The sequence below is a fragment of the Eutrigla gurnardus genome, assembly GCF_963514095.1.
Source record: "Eutrigla gurnardus genome assembly, chromosome: 2".
In the NCBI taxonomy this organism is placed as follows: domain Eukaryota; kingdom Metazoa; phylum Chordata; class Actinopteri; order Perciformes; family Triglidae; genus Eutrigla; species Eutrigla gurnardus.
Genome location: NC_139916.1, coordinates 32,568,157 through 32,591,998, shown reverse-complemented (window position 1 = coordinate 32,591,998; position 23,842 = coordinate 32,568,157). Strand labels below are relative to the sequence as shown.

Below are 23,842 nucleotides of genomic sequence, written 5' to 3'. Positions count from 1 at the left end.
GCGCTTCTAACGTGCAGCTGATTGACCGAAAACAACAGCGTGTGAATGGCCAAAGGTAATCGGTATGGAAATGAACTGCATCGCCGTACATGCCCCAGCAAAGACACAGACAGGGGCAGATTTTTTCCGAAACTAAAAATACAAAATGAATACTTTTATGGCAACCAATACTGTTATCTGAAACATAGAGTGGCTTCTTCATGATCTCAACTTGCATATTCTGCAAAAAAAACCCAGATAAATTACTAATTTTGAAAAAAAAAAAAGCTTATTTCGTCTATACGCAAATTCGTCCCACTCAACTTGTTGCTGGTTTTGCCGTGGCGGGTCACAAATTATTTTTATTATGTTGAGGTCCTTGGGGGATTATCTCTTGATCATGAAGAAACAAAGGGTCACAGTGGTGGAATACAAAAGAAAACCCAAATGCAGAAAAGTAGACAGGCAGGTAAAGTAAAAAATAAAAAAGCGAGCATTAGTGACAAAACTTGTATCAAAACTGTCAGGGAACAAAAACTGAGGAAGGAGGTTGAAGCAATACAGACTGCAAAGGAAAAAAAACAAAAACAAAACTCAAAACTGAGGATGAACTGGTCTGGCAAAGATCCCCGGCAGGAAACCCAAATGGGGGCGATGTGTTGTCTCAATGCCCTTCTTCCCATGAGTCGGTGTCAGGTGTGTTTGTCTACGTTAGTTTCCGTTTGGGAAAAAGACAGGAAGTCAAATGATCACAGGGAACAAGCGGCCGGCAACTTAAATATAAGACAGGAAATTAACAAAAACTGAGGACTGGGACACAAAGGCTGTTGAGGTGACAAATAGGATGTGTGTCTTAACCAAGAGAAAATCCTAAACACAAATCAAAGATATGGCGTAGCGTTAGAGGTGTAACGATTCATTTGATTAATCGATTAATCGATTGTCAGTCCTATAGATTCTACTAAATCGATCTGCTACAATAAATAAATAGAATGAATCGTTTTGGCTTCACCAATAATCGATATAAATGCATTTAATGGGATTAATCGCGATTCTTACTTATGATTAATGTTTTAATACGTTTAAGACACTCTCTCCCCTGCCAGCATGTAGTCTACTGAAAATGTAAAAAATAACCGAGCATATTTAAATTACATTTTTGTATTCAGCATAAAATATTATGCAGGTTTATTTTATTATAGAATAAATATTTTATTTTTCACCTTTCAGAAGAATACAAATAGTCTCACTCGCATTATTGCATCTTTATTTAATGGATATAGAATTTTGGTTACAAGTTACAGAATCGTATCGAATCGTTACAAAAAAAAAAAAATCGTCCTTCAATCGAATCGCCAACTACTGTATCGTTAATCGAAGTGAAGCCAAATATTCACACCCCTAGTAGTGTGCATACGTGTCCCCATCAGGACTCTGCTCAGTAGGATGTGCAGTGTGCATGTGTCCCCATCAGGACTCATACCTGCAGCTCAGCAAACAACAAGGAAACATAAAAAGCCTCAGTGGCTCTGTTTCTTTTAATTGTAAAGCAATTGTATCAGCTAGCTGAGCAGAGGAAACACATCTCCCATCCAGGGAGTCATTTACAGAAATTTGGTCGGTGGCCCTGAAATTCAGACTATGAGAGGAACCTTACCTTCTAGTGTCAATATTTAAGTGTCTTTTGAACACGTCCATCTTCATAGAAAACAAAACTGGAAAAGATTGTTTGATTCATTTAATCATGATTGACTTCAATTTGACTGACTTACAATAAATTTGACTAGTGTATCCCACCACTGGCTTATCCCACGACGAATGTATTCAGGGTTGCCAACTCTCACGCTCCTGGCGTGACACTCACGTTTTCACAATCAATCTCATGCCAGGAGCGTGGGAGTTGGCAACCCTGACGTATCTCCCAACTAGCATATCACACGGTTAGCGTATCCCAACATTAGTGTATCCCACAACAAGCTTATCCCACGACTAGCATATCCCACAGCTAGCATATCCCACAGCTAGCATATCCCACGGCTAGCATCTCCCACGACTAGCGCATCCAACGAGTAGCTTAGCCCACGGTTAGCGTATAACACGACTATCTTATCACACAGCTAGCGTATCCCTACTCTAGCGTATCCCACAGCTAGTTTATCCCACGACTAGCACATCCCACAGCTAGTGTATCCCACGACTAGCGTATCCCCTGACTAGCCTATCCCACGGCTAGTGTATTCCACGAGTAGCGTATTCCACGACTAGTGTATCCCACGGCTAGCTTATCCCATGACTAGCATATCCCATGACTGGTGAATAACGTGCCTGACTTGATCAGTGACTCGCGTAACTAGTGACTGAGGTGACTGATGTGAAAGTGAATTCTTTTTGACAGTTTTCCTCAAGCTAGGTGGTTTTGTTTTGTAAATAGTTATTTCAAGCCCAACAGCGATGCTTTTCCTAAACCGAAGAGGTTTTGTTGCCTAAACCTGACTTTCATTTGGTCAGTATCATCAGTATGAATAGATTAAAATTGTATGTTTATTTAACTAAACGGTTGTGAGAGCTTGTTTGGTTTGAGCTGCAGTTCCAGAGGCATCTTCATTATCATCGCTAACATGCTGCTTTCTTTCTGGTGTGTGTTTGTGTGTGTCTGTGTAGTTGGGGCACCCAGGGTGACTTCACCACCACCCAGCCATTACCTGCTGTGAAGGTGAAGCTGTTCACTGAGAGCACAGGAGTGTTGGCTCTGGAAGATAAGGAGCTGGGGAAGGTAAGAGACTATATTTTTATTCTCTCTCTCTCTCTCTCTACATATATATATATATATATATATATATATATATATATATATATATACACATATATATATATATATATATATACATTCTATATACATATATATACACGCTAGCCGTGTGATATATATATATATACATATATATATATATATATATATATATATATGTATATATATATACATATATATAGGGAAATAGTTTTAAAAAATCAATACTAAAGAAATACTGAAATGAATATTCAAATGTGTGTGTGTTGTTTTTGTGCGTTTTGTGTTGGCACGTTGGCAAATCTCGCCCTCCTCGCCTTGGGCTACCCACAGAAACGGATGCTTTTGACACATGAAGTCTGATGAACAATAAAGTTTTCTGAATCACAATCTCACTATCAGAAATAGTTGATTAGGAACAAGACCAACAGCAGGATGTACGTGAGAACGTGAAAGTAGAGCTGACTTTGAGACGAGGAGGGTGTAGGCATGGCAACGGGGACAGTGTCCCCAGGAGAACGGCAATGTGGTTGTTTTACGTTCTGTTTAAGTTGACAGTTTGAGGTCATTCATTTTGTGCCTAAGCTTAATTATTACTTATCTAGAAAGCTGTCGCCTGTTGGGAACTCAACATATTTATTGGTAATGTTTTTGGAACACCCTCTAGTGGACAGGAAGCAAAACAACCACATTGCCGATAATGGCATTGGTAATGTATAAGCCTGTGTACTGTAGTTAATATTGAAAATAGGCTGAATTTCAGCATTAAACATATAAATAGAATTTGAATATTTTTTAAAATATGGAATAAAATTCTAATAGTATCATAGAGGAAAATTGACAGCGCTAATACATATAAACATATACACACACATACACACACGTATATGCAGCTCTGGAAAAAAAAATTAAGAGACCACTGCAAAATTCACGGTATGTGTTCACGTAAATCAATATTTGGTGGAATAACCCTGATGTTTAATCCCAGCTTTCCCCCAGATCATCACCATCCTCCACCTAATAACACTGTGGGTGTGAGGTCTCCGTCTAACTAGTACCTTACTCCAGTCCTCTACGGTCCAGTCCTCTACGGTCCAGTCCTGATGGTCTTTGTAAACCTCAGCCTGACTCCTCTTTGCTTCTCATTTATGAGTCTTTTTTCTGGCTTTGCAGGACTTCAGTCCGGCCTCTAGGAGCCTGTTTCCAACCGTCCTCCTTGTGCACTTCAACCCAGCTCACATGTTCCATCCTTTTTGTAGGTCACTTGATGTCCTTGATGTTTTTATACTGGATCTGGTTCAGGTGATCACCTAATCACTGCCTCATTAACTAGAATGAGGTGTGCCTGTGTTGGAATTCAACAGAGACTGTATTTTAATATCTGCCATACATGGAGAGATGCTGATATCAGTAAAAAATGGAGTGGTCTCCTTAATTTTTTCCAGAGCTGTATATTGTAGAGCACGCATACATCATTAGCCCCTTTTACACTGCCTTTTGGTACCGACGGAGAGGGGTGACAGAATGTTCCGCCTCTGAGACACCATGAGCCGTGACGTAGTGAAGACATGTTACCAGGGCGACGCACCGCCGGTGGATTTAACAAGCTCAATGCGTAGATCCGAAAAAGATAAAACGCCAGTAGTTGTTCGTACAAGGCCGCCGTTGTATCATTGACATGATTATGATGCACAGCAACTTCGCTTGTTGAAGAGTTGTGTAAATATGCGAAATGAGCAAAAGTTCACCTTTCATTGTTGCTTGTATGTGCTCGAGGGAATTGGACTTCTGGCAATCATTTAACACATCACACTGGCAGCGGCGCTGTTGTCGGCCGTATGACGTCTGTCTGGTTCCACAACGCTGGGATGTTTTGTAAACGGAGAGACCGTTGTGGCGTTACACTGCAAAGCAAAGTTCTTTATAAAGGATGGCATATTTTGACTCGCTTTTCCACGATTACAGTAGAATCGTCTGTAAAAACACCTGTTATGATGTGACTGTTCCCAGGTTGTCCTCCACCCGACCCCCAACAGTCCCAAACAGTCTGAGCTTCACAAGATGACGGTGTCTAAAGGCTGTCCAGACAATGACCTCAGGATCAAACTGGCCATCCGCATGGACAAACCACAGAACATGAAGCATTGTGGGTAAGTAACAGTAATATTCTGATGGGATGCTTATTGTGATTGATCAGATTATACATCTCTTCACGGTTCTCTTCAGCTGGATGAACTGATTTTGCTTGATTTGAAACAGGATTTGTACCAAAATAGTAATCAAAGGCCCCTGAAACATCTGCTGGTTGGTATAGCAGTGAAGGTCCTCAACTCAGCAAGTAAAATATACCATTTGTACTTGCTGCAATAAAATTTGAATGTGGCAAGACAACTAAATGTGTCTTGTTTAAATTAGGCACCACTCGATGCGTGTTCACCATAAGAGACAAATGTTGCTGGACCCCCGTCAGTACACATGGAACTAAAGACTGCCAGACCCCCGTCAGTACACATGGAACTGAAGACTGCTAGACCCCCGTCAATACACATGGAACTAAAGACTGCTAGACCCCCGTCAGTACACATGGAACTAAAGACCCCCGTCAGTACACATGGAACTGAAGACTGCTCGACCCCCATCAGTACACGTGGAACTGAAGACTGCTAGGCCACGTGGAACTGAAGCCTGCTGGACCCCGTCAGGACACGTGGAACTGAAGACAGCTGGACCCCGTCAGGCCACTTGGAAATGAAAACGGCTGGACACCCATCAAGACATGTGGAAATGGAGACTGCTGGACCCCCGGCAGGACACGTGGAAATGAAGACTGCTGGACCCCTGTCAGGACATGTGAAAATGAAGACTGCTGGACCCCTGGCAGTACACCTGGAAATGCAGACGGCTAGACCCCCAGCAGGACACGTGGAAATGCAGACGGCTAGACGCCCGTCGGGACACGTGGAAATGAAGACTGCTGGAACCCCGTCAGGACACGTGGAAATGAAGACAGCTGGACACCCATCAGGACATGTGGAAATGGAGACTGCTGGACCCCCGGCAGTACACCTGGAAATGAAGACTGCATGACCCCCGGCAGGACACGTGGAAATGAAGACTGCTGGACCCCCGGCAGGACACGTGGAAATGAAGACTGCTGGACCCTCGGCAGGACATGTGGAAATGAAGACTGCTGGAATCCCAGCAGTACACATGGAACTGAAGACTGCTGGACCCCCGTCAGTACATCCGGAACTGAAGACTGCTGGACCCCATCAGGACACATGGAAATGAAGACGGCTGGACCCCAGTCAGGACACGTGGAAATGAAGACTGCTGGACCCCAGTCAGGACACGTTGAAATGAAGACTGCTGGACCCCCTGCAGGACATGTGGAAATGAAGACAGCTGGACACCCATCAGGACATGTGGAAATGGAGACTGCTGGACCCCCGGCAGTACGCCTGGAAATGAAGACTGCATGACCCCCGGCAGGACACGTGGAAATGAAGACTGCTGGACCCCCGGCAGGACACGTGGAAATGAAGACTGCTGGACCCTCGGCAGGACATGTGGAAATGAAGACTGCTGGAATCCCAGCAGTACACATGGAACTGAAGACTGCTGGACCCCCGTCAGTACATCCGGAACTGAAGACTGCTGGACCCCATCAGGACACATGGAAATGAAGACTGCTGGACCCCAGTCAGGACACGTGGAAATGAAGACTGCTGGACCCCAGTCAGGACACGTTGAAATGAAGACTGCTGGACCCCCTGCAGGACACGTGGAAATGAAGACTGCTGGTCCCCCGGCAGGACACGTGGAAATTAAGATTACAACCAATCACACGCCATCTCCAGTCAGCTGACAGGTGCTATTCATGAGTACGGCTATTACAAAACATATTTATAGAGCTGTAATACAACAGAATAACCACAATTTCTGATCATGGAGGAACCTGCTCAGGTACATAATGAACAGGGCAATTGCGTGTTTGAGGAAGAGGAGGAAGGACCTGTGGTGGTGTTGTGAAGGGAAGACATGTGTTGAAGACAACACATCCCCGTGCAAGATGGCGACTCCCGTAGCCGATGACATGCTGCGTGCTGCTGCTAGCTGCAGCATCGAAAACACTATACATAAAAACTACACATCCACCGTCCCATTGCACCTCTCTGTCTTTCCCATCATTACCTTAAACATATCAGGATCAACAAGGTCTCACATTCAACCAGTCCACATGCAGCCCTCCACATGGCTCTTTTTAACGTTCGCTCCCTGTCGAACAAGTCTTCATTAATCATTCATCATTAATGACCTGATTTTAGAGAACAAACTTTGACTGTTTATTTTTAACTGAAACATGGCTGAGCACTGATGCACCAGCTGTTCTCACTGAGGCTTCCCCACCAAATTTTAGTTTTTTATTTTCCAACAGGAGTGGTTGAAAGAAAATTGTGGCAGTCAAAATGAACAGTTCATCACAAAATATTCCGGGATAAACTCAAAACCTACAATAAAGCAGTAAAACAGGCAAGAACTTTCCATTTCTCACAACTCATCTCAGATAAAAAGAACGACCATAAATTCCTCTTCTCCACAATCGCTCGTTTAATTAAAAGTGATTTTAAGAAATCCTCTATAGTCCCAACAAACAGTCTATGTGAGGAATTTGCAGACCACTTCAGAGGTAAAATCGTTGGCATTAGGTCCACTCTTTTAGAACATAACATTGTTGCTTTTAACAGACCTGAACCATCACTTTTATCTGAGGAGACAATGGAGCATTTTGTCCTGGTTGATGCAGAAACCCTTGGTAGAGTTTTCTCCCGAGTTAACCCAACAACCTGCCTTTTAGACCCAATTTCCACATCACTCTTAAAACAATTTTATGCGTTCTTTGAGTTTGAACTTTTAAATCTTGTGAATTGCTCTCTCCAGACGGGTGTCTTTCCCACTGCCTTTAAAACGGCAGTGGTGAAGCCCCTTCTGAAGAAGAGCAATTTGGATCCTGACATCTTCGCCAACTACCGACCTGTATCCAACTTACCCTTTTTAAGTAAAGTTTTAGAAAAGCTGGTTTTTATGCAATTACATTATTTCTTAAACAACAACAACATTTTAAAAACAGTGTCAATCTGGTTTTAGGATGAACCACAGTACCGAGACTGCCCTTGTGAAGATTGTTAATGATCTCAGGTGTAACAGTGACTCTCAGAAAGTGTCAGTCCTGGTGCTACTTGGTTAGATTACTGTAATGCCCTGCTCTCTGGTCTCCTAAAAAAGAGCATTTCACACCTTCAGCTGCTCCAGAACTCAGCTGCACGTGTGCTGACGAAGACCAGAAGGTGGGTTCACATTACACCGGTTTTAGAATCGCTGCATTGGTTCCCGGTGCGCTTCAGGTTCGATTTTAAGGTTCTTTTACTAGTTTTTAAGTGTCTTAACGGCCTTGGGCCTTCTTATCTGTCTGACCTGCTTTTACCGTATTGGCCCTCGCGGACCCTGATGTCCTCCGGTACTGGTCTTTTATCTGTTCCCAATGTTAGAACCAAAACCTTTGGTGAAGCCTCATTTTATCATTGCGGCCCTCGCCTGTGGAACAGCCTGCCGGAGGGCCTCAGGGCCACTGAGACTGTTGATGCTTTTAAACGCAGTCTCAAGACTTACTTTTTTAATTTAGCTTTTAATATAAGGCTTTTTATTCTTTTAGTATTACTCATTTATCCTGTCCTGTCATTTTACGTTGTCTTTTATTTTCTCTTAAAGGTTTTATTATTCATTTACTTATTTATTTTTGTTTTGCTTTCAGTAATTCATATTAACATTCATTTATGTTGTTTTAGGAGTTTTTTTTCACTTCTTTTATTATCTATTTTATTTATTGTCTCTTAGTTTCCAGCTCCATTGTTCTCCTCATGGGGGCCCTCCATTCCGGGAGCTCTGTCTGGCCTGCGGCCTGCCTGCGGGTGGGCTCTCGGTGGGAGGGCTCCCTTAGGACGGTGTTTCCTCACTTGGTCTATCAGTGCTCAGCAATATTCCATTTTATCTTGCAGGGGGGGGGGGTGTATGTATCGATGTAGCATGTGTGTGTGTGTTACATGAATGAGGGTGCATTTTTATATGTATGAAAGGTGCTATATAAATAAAGATGACTTGACTTGACTTCAAGCCTTCACGTTGGACAGCAGAGACCTTCATGTTGGACAACAGAGACCTTCACGTTGGACAGCAGAGACCTTCATGTTGGACAACAGAGACCGTCCACAGTATCTGCACAGCACACAGACAGGTCCTCATGTCTCACCTCCTGGAAGTTGGTTTATTCAGTACGACAGGCAGAATCAGCTCTGGGAGGGACCACGGGGAAAGGCACACTGAGGAGTACCAGGGAGACCCACGGCCAGACTGAGACCCACAGCCAGACTGAGCAGGGATGCTGGGACCCACAGGGATGCTGGGAGCCACATTGATGCAGGGAGCCACATTGATGCTGGGAGCCACATTGATGCTGGGGCCCACAGGGATGCTGGGAGCAGCAGAGGCAAATCAAAGCGGGGTCCTCACCCTCAGATGCTCTTTTACAACAGAACCCCTTTCACTGTCCTTCTCCATCTGCATCATGATTTCATGTCAAATGGAAAAGAAATAAGTGCTTAAAGGATTTCTTTTGGACAAACAAAATAACTCATACTCTACATAGACGGCTCTCTGTGCTCAGACTGCTCTCCTAAAATAAACTTCCCACACAACTAAATGGCAAAACGGCGAGGGACTTTGCTTTGGGACTTTGTTAATCTGGATGTAACACAAATGAGTTGCTTCCATCCAGGGTTGTGTTTGTTTCAAATGGTTTGAAACTGCAGAGTGCAGTCAGAGACAGGCTTATTCTGCTCATTCATTGTTTGACAAATCAAACATCTTCCTCATTAATGTGATTCCAGCTGTTTCCATGCCATCACACCTGCAGCCCCACCCACCTCTAAATTACATTACACTACCTGCACTCTCAAATACATTTTATTCCCGATTACACTCGCAGTTTTAAAGAGTTTAAAACACATGGGTAATGTAACAACAAAACAAACAAGCATAAACAAAAAACGCTACAAACTCACCAGGTGAGGTCGAGTAAGAAACATCACGGTCTGGCTTAAAATGACAAGGAAATGCACATACCGGTAAGTATTTGGTCCACACGAACACTAACAGCAGTCTCCTGGGTGAAAGTCCTGTGTTTTTGGAGCGATCTACCACCCAGAACTTCTGCAGTGTGAAACATTTCGTTCCTTGTAGTTTAGAGTCAACCTCACTCCAGTTCGTGTTGCTGATATGTTGTGATTGTTTCATTGGTGTCCCGTAATGCCAGTAACAGATGCTGTTGTATTGTGTTGTGTTGTGTTGTGTCACTGATACGACTAACATGGAAGATGGTTTCAGCACGGTGCTTTTTCTGCTTTGACAAATATCTGGCTTTGTTCAAAGATGGGTCTGGTTGCAGTAATAACATTTGACCAGGAGAGGTCAGTGGTGCACCACTCTGTGAGTCCTCTCTGCCGGTATGGCCATTGGGTAACTGCACACAGGCCGGACTGGGAAGTCTCTTTTTCCTAAACTGCTGTCTTTTTGTTTTTAACATCCCACAGATACCTCTGGGCCATTGGCAAGAATGTGTGGAAACGATGGAAGAAAAGATTCTTTGTGCTGGTTCAGGTAAGCACAGATAACACTGTCAACAAGTCAAACTGTCCTGTAAAACAAAAACTACGCAATACATACAACCAAAGAGTGGCTTTAAAGGAAAGGAAATGTATTTGTAATGCTGCGTTAGCTGCTGCATATTATATTTTGATATCTATCTAATATCCTTTTTATGACGATAAAGGAATTAGTTTGAAATGTAGCAGTGTGGGGCGTATGCTGTGATGCACACACACACACACACACACACACACACACACACACACACACACATGCAAACACAACACCACGCTCATCGCCTGCCAGCTCACTTCTCACACAGATGATTAGTCAGTGAATCAGGTGACACAGATGTAACTTGCAATCGATGCCATGACATTTTCATATGTTCTGTGATATTGAATGGAATATCTGTGGTTTGATAGAACGAGATTTTAAATATATACATTTGCACTATAGAAAATTGTACCATTCATAGCATGCCACTATTTCATAGAGCCAAAATTATTTTATCGAACAGGAGAACACAATTGGCAGATTGATCAATAATGAGCTTGATATTGCTGTACATCTCAGCTTATTGGACTATAACCTGACTATAATTTTATTGTATTTAGTTTAGTGATAGCTGTTGTGGTTTTTAGCAGTGGCTCTCACATGTGGTCGCTTTGGTCCAGACTGGATGGTTTGTGATGAAACGTGGTTCAGATATTCATGTTCCCCTGGGGATGAATTGTGGTAATGTTGGTGATCCTCTTTTTTATGTCTACACATTTAATAATCAATAAATAAAGAGCATATTTTAAGGACCAATATTTATGAGTAATTGTCATTTGTTGGGATACAAACGAATGACAATTACTACGTTGCAAACTACAGTGCACAGTGACTGATTTTTATAGAAACATATTGCTCGCAAATTAAAATAGTAATTACAGTTGTTTGAACTTAAAATGTGTTTAAAGTAAAGTAAATGAAACTGTAATTGTAAGTAAACATTGTTTTAAATACAGTACTATGCTGTAAGAAAGGAATTAAAAATAAATGTATGCAGTAATTGAAAATACAGTAACTATAGTGTAACTGTATTTACAGTAGTGATACTGTAACACCTTCACTTTACTTCAATTTACTGCAACCTGATATGCGGACGGTGTTGCAATAGAGATGATAGAGAGCCTTTATTCTTATTTTCTCATTTGTTATGTTATCTTAGAAGCTATTTAGCAGCTTACCAAGTGTGTAAATGTATGTATGAATGTAAAAGTAAGTTAGTTAATAGTGACACGTTTGGATATTTACTAGGTCTGGCTTTTTAAGGGTTATCACAAGACAGGTCATGTTGTGCACCTATGTAACAATATATGCCAACAAAAAAAAAAGAACAAAAAATGATTCCTTCCTGGAAAAAAACGCATGTGGCATTACTAGCTGATGTCACAGCTAGTATCAACCAATAATATTAAGACATCCTTCCTTCCATCCATCAATCAGAGCTGGAGATGGTGGTGAGCTAAGCTTTTCAACAAGCTAATCAAAGTCTACTGTCACCATACAGAAGTTACACACCCTGGATATTCTGTTTCAGCGCGGTTGTTTGGAGATACTCAAAAAGAAATCCATGACTTCAGTTTTTCTATCTTCATCTGTAGAGTTGAAAAGGTGCTTCGGAAACGGACTACTAAAGCACCAATATTATCTATCAGCTTGGTGGAGGCATGTTTCTGTCACAGTGAATACACGGAGATCACAAAGAGACGATAGGCCTCAGCGCTGCTTCATGACGATAATGTTTCCACTGGCCACGTGTTGTGTGTGCAGCAGGAAAGAGAGATGCAGCCAAGCTGTCTTCCCTCGGCTGTCATACAAATGATGGAGAGGCCAAGCAGGCTTTTGTCAGGAGATGTGGTGTTGGGGGTGTAAAGGGGGCCGGTAGCAGCCATTTCCTGGTGGCTCTGTATTGGGAGGAGGGGCAGTGGAGGGGGGCGGCCTGTCTCTTGTGCGTTGTAGAGGATATGTCTCAGAGCTACACGGTGACAGCGGATTGACAAAGTGGAGTGAACACTAGCTGGCCTAACACTCGCAGCTAGAAAAGCCGGAGCACCGCCAACTTGAGCCTCCCACTCGCTCGCAGCTAAATATATAGCAAGTGACAAATACTGGTCAATGGACTGCGCACTCGTGTGTGTGTGTGTGTGTGTGTGTGTGTGTGTGTGTGTGTGTGTGTGTGTGTGTGTGTGTGTGTGTGTGTGCATGGCTGTTTGTCTTGAGGAGCAGAGACACTCTCTGGTTATTGCTGTGTTTGAGTGCACATGTACTTTTTGCTGCTGTTTTACAGATGCAGCATGATTCAGTTTTCATTTGTGTCTTCTTTTGTTATTAAAGGAGAAATCAGGTCATTTTTTAACCCATTTTCGTTGTCCCCAGGGTCATCCCGACTTATTAGAAGCAAAAAAACAGACAAAAATTGACGTTGCCTAGCCCGAGATGTGTACCTGCCTGCCAGCCTTCCAGACTCGCTCCAATGCTAACCCATTGGGGCAAGTTTTATCTGCTTTTCTGGGTCTCAGAAAATAATTCCAAGACCTATGCAACACAGGTTGGGTCCGTACGAGACACGACAGCGCTCGTTTAGCTCAAATAGTGTGGCGTAACAACATAAATATGTGTGATTTTGCATGGAGTTACTCACCTCAAATCACCCCGTAGACATTAGTAGTAGAGTGCCGAGCGCGCGCTCATCCCTCCCAGTCACCGCAGAAACAAAAACGTTTTCCCCGTAGTTTTGATTTTGTATCCATAAAGAAACGATCGAGCAGTGCAGTCGTCATATCCATAATGTGATATATTTCCTGTTAAAATATGAAAATGAAACACCTTTAAAGTCTTGTATCACAGCTGTTGTTGAGACAGACGACATCATTATTTTACATTTAAAGATATTTTATTGCAACACAATTAAAACTTGTTGCTGTGAGAAGTGCCTTCGCACCGTGTCTCTGTTTGAGGAGGGTTTGTTAACTCTGTAATCTTTGGAGGAGGTCATGTACAAGACATTCATATGTCTTTGTATGTTCAGAGGAATAGTTAGTGTTCCAGTTGCTTGACATATATTGATTTATCAATCTTAAAAAGAATCAATCAATGTTAGATTGTTTCCTTTTTTAGAGATTATTTGGGGGAACTGAATGTGAGAATCCACTCGCAACTTAAAGGGATAGTTCAATATTTTGGCATGTCGTGTTCGTTCCTTATCACAAAGGTGGAAACAAGCTAACTTGGCTCTGTCCAAGCGCCTCTGAAACTAACTAATCAAATACTTCTACCTCATTTATGTAATCTCTATAACAGTTTTCTTTTTACTCTTTTGTGTTGATTAAACAAAAATCTAACTGCAAGAAATTGAACAATCATATTTCCCGAAATGTCAAACTTTCATTAAACAGGGTAATGTGACCGTATATCTTCATTGGAGGCTGACCCGAAGACGTGGTGTCGGATATCAGTATCCAACTTGTCTCTGTTCCACCTCATGCATTCTCAATTATGTTTTGACATTTTCTGCCACTTCGAAATAGACTACAAAATAAAACAGGAAATCAACGACACCAAACACAAGAGACAGAACTACAAAATAAGAGGAAATCACAAAACATAAACCAAGATCATGACATAAGCATCATTGACAGCAGACTCAGACCATTCTTCAAGAAAATATATGCTATGGAAATGTTACATGAATGGCTCCAAAAAAGTACCAAATCAAATAAACTGTGCTATGTGCTAAAATCTACTGGATACAAATATATTCTTTATTTTAGGTTTCATGTTAATAACATGTAAAAATGTATGTGCATATATATGTTAGACAAAATATAAGTTATGTTTTATTATCCAATTTGATAACAGCATCTCAAGACTACACTGCATTAAAGGGCATGGCTTGACAAACATATTTAAAGTGTGGATAAAACATTGATGGAGCTGTTTATGTGGTCACCTACTTCCCTCCACAGGCTTCTCAGCCTGAAGCCTTCATACACCAACAGATTGTTGCCTCGTATGTTGTTAAGGGAACTGGCTTTCATGCACGGATAGTGACTCAGTAATAAACTTAAGACTACATGGTGTTAGATGTGATTGTTCTTGTACAAACTGTCCTCCAGATGCCCACCCTGTCTCATCTCTTCTTTGTCCATTTCTCTCTCTTTCCCTCCTCCACATCTCCTACTTTCCCCCTCAGTTTACCATCCTCCTCTCTCTTCTCCCTGTTGTTTGACACTTGTCTGTCATCTCTTCCTTCCTCTTCCTCCACACTTCCTCTTTGTCCTGAAATCACCTCCTACTCTTCCTTCTCCTCCTCCATCAGTTCATAATCAGTACAGTGGTGGTGACCTGAGTCGTCTAAAGAGCCTCCAGGCAGATTACAGATCAGCTTAACCTTGCGTGTTCATGGTGGACCAAATTTAATTGCACATGTCCACATTTGTCTTTCTCTTCACTTCAGTTCACTTCTTAAATTGAGCTAAATTCAGTTCACATAGAGCTGAGCTTAGTTCAGTTCAGATCAGCTCCGCTCAGTTCAGTTCAACTGATTTGCATTCACTTCAGTTCAGCTCAGTTTTTTCCCCTTTATTTCAGTTTTGAATTCATTTCAATTCAGTGAACTTGAATTCAGGTTCACGTTATTTGAATCACAGAATTTCACTTTTAATTCAATGATTCAATTAAGTTCAATGTATTTCTGTTCACATTAATTTAATGGTGTTCCTTCCCATTATGTCACTTCATCCATCTATCGTCTACCACTTTGGCTGACATTGGGCACACGGTGGACAGGACGCCAGTCTATCCCAGGGCCCATGTCACTTCACTTACAGTAAATTAATTTAAATGAACACAAGACTTTGACCCAGGAGACTGCTGTTAGTGTCCAACGTCAAACTAAAACTAAACATTGACATTTTGTCACAATCATTAATCAGTCAAATTAACGTCAACCACACTCTTTCCGTAATCCTAACTAAGTGGTTTTGTTGCCTAAACCTAACTTCTTGTGAAGGCAGAAGTTGGAAAAGATACTATGTAAGTAGCGTATATTAATGCACCACAGTCCCGCAAAGCAAATAGACACCATGAAGTGGTTGCAAGTCAGCCACAGCCAAACACCTACACAAAGTAAGACAAGTCCTGAAAAGTCATGGAATGGAAAGAGCAAGATCAGAGCCATCAACACTTACGCACTTGCCTGTCATAAGATAGTCCACTGGCATATTCACTGAGCAACTTTCATTTACATTTACATTTAGGTCATTTAGCAGACGCTTTTGTCCAAAGCAACTTACAATAAGTACATTTGTCAAAAGAATGAAACAAAGAAACCACAACTTTCCCACATTAATCAAGCATACGTGTTTATGTGTGGCCTTTCAGGCAGTATTAAAAGATATAACCACAACCAGAAGTTACCTATTAATTATTTAATAGTTATGTGTCCCGCTAAGTAAAGTCACAACATTATGATATATTTACAGGTCATCTAAGACGGGTTAACAGCATGATTTTACTTTAATATAGTAGCATGGAAAACCATGTAAATTAATGATTAGTTAAGTGCCATGTGCCCCGCTAAGTAAAGTCATAACCAGGGTGGGAATTTCACGACGGCCGCCGTGGGCTTTTATGGAATTACAGCCACCCTAGTGCGTACAGTAGGCTAGTCCTGTGTCTGTGGATCAGAGTGATTGCTCTGCTGTGATTGTTCCAAAATACAACTTGCACAACATCGCAAGCTGTGCAGGGGAAGTATCAACATCACATGCAAGAAGAAAGTCAACCCGTCGTCAGCTTAATTACAGCAACCCGAGTGGAGCTGAGCGAGCGGGCAGTGAAAGCACACAGCGGCATTTGTATTATAAAAGTACCGTTCCGGTTCCGCTCCGGTCCCGCTAACACCACGAGTCTAAAGCCCAAGCCCAGTCATCAACAGTATGTTCAGTCATAAAACGGCTTGATAGTGGGGTTGAACACTGAGCGATAATGAGACAGACTGCCTATCGATTAAAGTATATATATGAAGATTTCATACAGAATTTTTTATTGCTTTCAAGTAGTAATTCCTTTGTAAGATTTTATTTTAAAAAAAATCCAATGTAACATTAACTTGATATTGGTATACATATTTTAATACATAATTCATGTTTTGTTATGAATTAGGATGTTATGGTATTCATCTGAAAGGTAAAACCATCTCGTTTTACTCAATGGACTTTATGCCCTGTCATGTGGCCTTGGTGCCCCTAAAAAAAAGGAAAATGAAGGCCAAATGGCCTTGCCCCTAAAATGACGAAATCCCAACCCTGGTCATAACATTTGGGCTGCAACTAATGACTATCAAAACCATCCATCCATCCATTTTCTACCGCTTATCCTGTATTCAGGGTCACGGGGGGGCTGGAGCCGATCCCAGCTGTCATTGGGTGAAGGCAGGGTACACCCTGGACAGGACGCCAGTCTATCGCAGGGCCACTATCAAAACCAGTCATCCATTATTGAAACGACTAGTTGGATCATAAATCACACAATTACTCAATGGCTCTCTTTAGCTACCAGCTTTTCAATTTACCTTGAGGTTGTTTTGGGCATGTGCTAACTAACAATAAAGACAATACAAATACTTGATTCAAAGTATGTATTTCAATAAACATTGCTGCTGTTTAGGATACTACTACAAAAGATCATTGATCAGCATGTTTAAAACTGAGTAGGGAAAGGACAGCTGCTTGCTGAGGAGTCCAGGTCTGCTTCCTTTGCAGAAAACCATCGAAGGATCCTTTACTCTTCTTAGGAGGACTGCATCCATTTGTCAGACAAGAGTTAAGATTACTCCTTTAAACTTTAATATGCCAGGAATGCAAAACAATCTAACATTGAAAAGAGATACATACTTGACTTTTACCATGAACTTGTAGGTGAGGGACTGAACACGTTGGTTTCTGCTGAAAAAGAGTACTGCTTGGTTGTAACTTTGGATTATGATTTCCAGGAGTTTCGCTTTTATTCTTGAGCACAACAGTAACAGTAACCGATGCAGCGGAGTGGACCCACAATTAATTCGGCATAACATGATGCAATTCCATGATAGTCAATGAGGTCCGTCAATGGAAAGGTGCAGTGAGAACAGATCCTTAGCCGCAGCCATGTCGCACTGATGTTTACCTGCCGTCACCACGACTCCCAGCAGAGATAGGTAGAAAGCAAGATGTCTCACTCTGTATGTTGTCCAGCTCCACAGCGGGGAAAGGCCGTGTGATGTTTCCCACAATTATTTTATATATATGTGTGTGTGTGTGTGTGTGTGTGTGTGTGTGTATATATATATATATATATATATATATATATATATATTGCTTCTGGCCTCTGAAGTTGTTTTGTGAACACATATGCCACATCCAGCAAATCATCTCCAATATTCATGTGCATGTGTTTCCTCTAATGATGTGAAACTAAAACGACTGTAGCCATCTCCTTCACCCTCTTCACTCTTCCTTTCTCATTCTTCATCACATTCTCTCTCTGCTGACTGACAGCTGAGTGAGGGAGAGATGGTGATTGTGTTTTGGGGGGGTCGGTAGTTTAGACTCTGATTTGCCTTTGCGCTATCCTGGAGGCAGAGAGCTGCTGGAGAGTGGGTCCGGTTCCCTCCATCCTGAACTTGGCCTCGGGTCTCATCAGTGCTGTTGTAGGGAATCTCATTTGTCACACAAACACACAATTGCACGCACACACACATACACACACACACACACACACAGAATGCAGCTGCAGTTAGAGTGAGAGCTGCCACTTGCAGCGGCGGAGGTGGCGACAGCGGCAGATTGGCCAAGCCTGGTGATTGGGGACGACAGGCTGGTATGACTGGCAGCTACAGTATCAGCAGTCCCACACTTCCTGTTACCAACACAGGCAGCGGTTAGGAGGCCAAAGACACCAACCTAAACCAGGGTCAATACTGGCCTTTTATCAACAGGACTGAAAGCTTCCACAACAGGTGACATTACACCACACATGCACTAAAGGAAAGGCCCCATTAAAATGGCAATGTTGGCCATTTGGCCCTGGCAATGTTGGTGCCCACGGCGAGATTTTGAGTGGTTCACCTTTTTCACAGGGAGCTAGTTGGTATGAGGTGGATGGAGGGCTGGTTCACCTTGGTCACTGGGGGCTGGTTGGTATGAGGTAGATGGAGACACACAGGCAGACCAACAAATAAAACAGAAACATGGTCTAGTTGCTGCTCCTGGCCAATCAGAGGCAGAGTAGGGGCGGGTCTCTCCGCAAGCCATAATGGGTAGGGGCATCCGCACATGTGCACGATAGATCGGGCAGCTGAGATGGATCTGGCACTGACAGTGTCAAACTAAACTTAATTAACATCCCCTAAAATAAATAAATGTGTATTTATATTAACATGTATTTATTTATTAATCTTTGAAAACCTGGAAAAGCGCTATATAAAACCTGTGTATTATTATTTATTATTCCCTAATTTATTTATATTGCTTTATTATTGGTGTATTTGTTATTTATTTATTTATTTTTTTCCTCCAAAGTGTCCTTGGGCAAGATACTGAACCCCAGTTCTCCTGAAGGCTGAACCATCGGTGTGTGAATGTGTAGCTCTTGATGTGCAGGTGGCTCCTCTGTCAGAAGCAAACAATCTAGTGTTTCTTTTGTCATCTGTGAATTGACCCCATTTATATCAATTCAAATTCAAATATAAATGATGTAGATTTGAAGAGGCCTCTGAAGTGTTGCTGGCTGAGCCAAGGAATTTCTATTTTCCTGACTTACAGCGTTGAAGTCAACATCCAAGGAAACTGTTCAAGGTGGCTCTTACACATACAGATGTAGCAAAAAACAAACACAGACTCCTCGTCTCATTAAAATTAATAAACCCAATTTTAATAAAGTTCTATATTGTTTATGCAGTATTTTTTTCATCCCTCACATGACCAACTCTAGGATCATACAACTGTTGTGAGTTCTCTCTGATGAAACTGAATCAAACTGATAAAATCTCATTGACACCTTCTTTCCCACACAACATTAGAATGGGTTAAGCCTCTTTAGCGGGTTTGTTACAGGACAGCCACCCCTCCCCCCCATCTCGATTAGAGTACACATTTACATAAACACACACACACATACAGAGACAGACAAACAGCCCTCCTACTTATTATTGCTGGTCATGAACACACGTTCAAGTTAACCTTCAGCCACTTCACTTAATTATAATGGGATTATAATAACACACATGGACACAATGAGAAATAAATAAAATAAAATAACACAGCTGTGACAGACAAACTCCATGTCTCTCTCTTCCATCATCCCCTTTTCTGGATGTAACATATATTAGTAATTTATAACCTCTAAGGATGACCTCTGATTATCTGTAGTTTGAGATACTCAACAACCATCGGTTGCTCTGTAAATTTTGTTATAAAACTTAAACTTTTTTTTACTATAAATACTGAGGATGTGATGTGATGACTGGGACGGCGGCTTCTGTACTGGGAGTATCCCCAGTGAAACTGCACAGTTACAAGAGGGATTTATTTAGCGCAATACGGAGTGAGGACTAGACAGAGTTGTTTCTGCACAGTCATGATGTTTCATGAAAAAAAGGATGGACAATTGGTATCACTCAGCAGGGAACCAGTAGATTGCATTTTGTGACAGGTGAACAAAGTCTGATGCATCATGGGGGGCGAAAGAGGTAAAAAAAAGATGATAAAACTTCTCTTGTTGGTTCTGGTCCTTGTAGGCCTCTTCTTCTCGCTGTCTCCATTTTTGCAAAGTTCTAAAGCAAGGTGATCTTACCTGAGGTTTATTAGTAGTGCAATGGCTCAGACTATGTTTTGAATTTAGAATAGACTTCTTTTCACAATGATTTGATTCTTGTCTCATGAATGAAGCAGCGTGTAGTGCTTGGTTACAGAATTGCAAACAAAGTGCAAAGTAGAAAATGTGTTTGTATTTTTGGTTTGTTAAGTTAAGATTTAGATGTTTTTGTCATCGTAAAAAAAAGGAATGTGTAGGACACAACAGGCCGGGTTTGAGGTGGCCAAAGTGCAGACAGCTGGTGGCCAAGTCGTCCTGAGACACGGGGGAAAGACAGTTAACAAAAGGCACAAAAACACAGCAGAACATCTTCTCACAAAAACACCATAGTTGACTCGGCTGAAAGCAAAAACACTTGCCGTTTTGCAGTCAGCCAGGAGACTGGAGGGGGGGAACTGCATCCCAATCGTTTGGCTGTCATACTTACATAGCCACTGTTTGGTTTTGTGTGCAATTTCTTTCTCTGTAAAATAACTGATTGCACATAGAGACTAATAGTCCAGGCAAAATAGCGTTTTTCGTAGAATAAATTGTAAAAGAATTTTTTTCAGCTCAGATAATTTCTATGAGGTGTCCAGAACAACATACTAAAAGTCCTAAGAAATCCTAGTTGGGGAAATATGTTTAATTCTCATCAATCCGAGATGTGTGCCAATAAGGCGAGACCTCAATACACCCCAATGGGGCTATTTTTTTCCTTTAGTCTTATCAAAATGAAACTTTACACAATGAAAGTAACCATAAAAATAAACATTTTTTGCATTACAAGTTTCTTTGAAAATACATTTTAATATGCAAATGAGCTATACACTAATCGAATAAAGGCTACCCAAAATATATCCGCATAGACTAAATTTTTTCCTTTACTCCTACCACAATAAAACTTTGCACAATGAAAGTCTACATGAAAAGTAAAACATTTTGTATTAGAAGTTTCTTTGAAAATCAATGCAGTCCGCTCAGTGTAACGTGAAACTAGGAGGCGATGCCGGTTGCTATGCGGTTGCTATGCGGTTGTTATGTGGGATCTGGCCCTCTGATTGGCAGATCCTGCATCTAGATGAACACCCTGGGAGAGCTTCAGTAACATTTCTTCCCATGATTGATCTTGATCCCAGTGATGAATCCTGCATATACTCAACATTGAGGTTTGTGGCAACTCATGCTCTGCAGTATGATGTGACCCCTGTTCTGACGTTCGACCAACCACTTTTCTGGAAAGCATTGAACATTATCCAGTCTCAGCCAAGCAACAATGAACTCAAGCGAATAGTCCTCAGGCTTGGGGGATTTCATATGAAAATGAGCTTCTTGGGTAGCATTGGACATTTAATGGCAGGGTCTGGACTGGAGGAGCTACTAGAGGTGGTGTATGCTGGAAATACAGTGTGCCACATGATGTCTGGCAAGGCTGTGTCCAGGGCAGTTCGTGGTCATATGCTAGTGGATGCCGCACTTAACACTATGTTGCTGGCTGATGCTTACAATGTACCACTACCAACCAAAGACACAGTAGAACACCCTCCAGTTGAGATGACGCCTGCTGCTGATACTGAGCCAGATGAAGAAGTTCCTGATACCCAAGAAACAGTCACAACTGACTTGAGTATTGCAAGTGAGCTATATGACCAAGCCATGTCCTCTAATATGCCGATGGAAGGACTTTGTTCTGCTGATGTTTTGGTGAGAATCCAGAGTGCACTCAACAACAAGAAGGAATCAATGCATATGAGGACAGCACAGCTTTGGCTGCAGTACATGGACATGATTGATATTCTGAGAAACTTCATCAAAGCTGAGAGGACAGGCAACTGGAGATTGCACCTTCAGTGTGTTCAAGATATGCTACCCTACTTTGCCACTTCTGGACATAGATTATATGCAAAGTCAGCCTATGTATACCTGCAAATGATGACAGCCTTACCTGAAACACATCCAGATGTCCACAAGAAATTTGAGGAGGGATTTCACGTAGTGAGGCGGAGCAACAGGTATTGGGCTGGACTGTCCACTGATCTCATTATTGAGCAGGTGCTCATGAGAAGTGTAAAAACACATGGAGGCTTAACAAGAGGAAAAGGATTTACAGAGACTCAACGCTTGGTGTGGGTCCTCTCAATGCCAGCATGTGCAAACATCAATAATGCCATGCAGTCCTTCACAGGTGTCTCATATGAGACCAACGACCAACATAAAGACCTGTCCAAGGCCAGGCAGACAAGAGATGTCAGTGACACTCTTGCCCTGGTCACCTATCTAAAACAGAAAGACCCATTCACTGAGAACCCTTCCCTGCACAACATTGCTAATGGTATGACAGCCCAGCAGGGAGTCAGATGAATATGACCCAGAGGGGAAGAACTAAGCAAAGAACAAACCAGGAACTGATATAGGGGGTTCCAGAACCAAGAGCCATAGAGAAGGGGTCGAGGATCCAGGCTGGATTTTTTTTTAACTTAAAAAAAAACTTTAAAAAAAACTTAAAAAAATAAAAAATAAAAAACACCAACAAAAAAAATACCTCCCCTGCTGTTGCTACCTTGTCGTTGTGGGGAGGCTTGTGTGCCTCCGTGACCCTGAAGACTATACTGGCGGGGGTTATACCCCTGGTAGGTGCTACCAAGCCAGGCAGTTTTCAGGTTAGAGGCCAGTCTAAAAGCAGCATTGCATTGGCAGTAGGATGATTGGATATTCAATGAGTATGGAGCTCATGTACATATTCAAATTCATATCAAAACAAACTTGTAATACAAAAAAGTTACTTTTCATGGATACTTTTACTATGTAAAGTTGTATTGTGGTAGGAGTAAAGGAAAACAAATTAGCCTATTTGGGTGTATTGTGGGCATGTACGATTAGTGTATAGCTCATTTGCATATTAAAATGTATTTTCAAAGAAACTTGTAATACGAAAAATGTTTATTTTTATGGTTACTTTCATTGTGTAAAGTTTCATTTTGATAGGACTAAAGGAAAAAATTGCCCCATTGGGGTGTATTGATGTCTCGCCTTATTGGCACACATCTCGGATTGATGAGAATTAAACATATTTCCCCAACTAGGATTTCTTAGGACTTTTAGTATGTTGTTCTGGACACCTCATAGAAATGATCTGAGCTGAAAAAAATTCTTTTACAATTTATTCTATTTTTGGCCCCTAAATGCCTTACTTTGCCTGGCCTATAAGGGCCCTAGTTTCGTGGCGCATCGCAGGGCGGCGGAGGGTGGCGGAGCCGGTGTAATGCAAGTTTCGACCCGCGCAGCCTTGCGCACGGTCAGTTTGGCAGTTTGGTGGATCGCCTGCGCCAAGATGGGTGTGGTGGCGCAGCAGGGGGAGGCGTCACAGATTCAGCTTGGTGCAGCGGAAGTTTCGTGGCAAAAAGGCGCAAGGCGTAAATAAAGTCCATTCATTCAATGCGAATCACAGCTGGCGGAGTGGAAGTTTGGCTGAGACCGAGACCTCACAGG

General features: G+C 42.0%; 1 protein-coding gene across 3 annotated transcripts in view; it reads left to right on the top strand.

The window, feature by feature from the left end:
- Positions 1 to 23,842, top strand: part of cadpsa (Ca2+-dependent activator protein for secretion a) — a gene marked incomplete at its 5' end in the record, with an annotated part of 352,388 nt that overhangs the window by 172,512 nt on the left and 156,034 nt on the right. For all 3 annotated transcript variants that reach the window (XM_084025306.1, XM_084025305.1, XM_084025304.1), the window contains 3 exons: positions 2,641 to 2,752; positions 4,778 to 4,917; positions 10,414 to 10,480. In XM_084025306.1, coding sequence (XP_083881432.1) covers positions 2,641 to 2,752; positions 4,778 to 4,917; positions 10,414 to 10,480 — 319 coding nt within the window. The remainder of the gene's footprint in view (positions 1 to 2,640; positions 2,753 to 4,777; positions 4,918 to 10,413; positions 10,481 to 23,842) is intronic.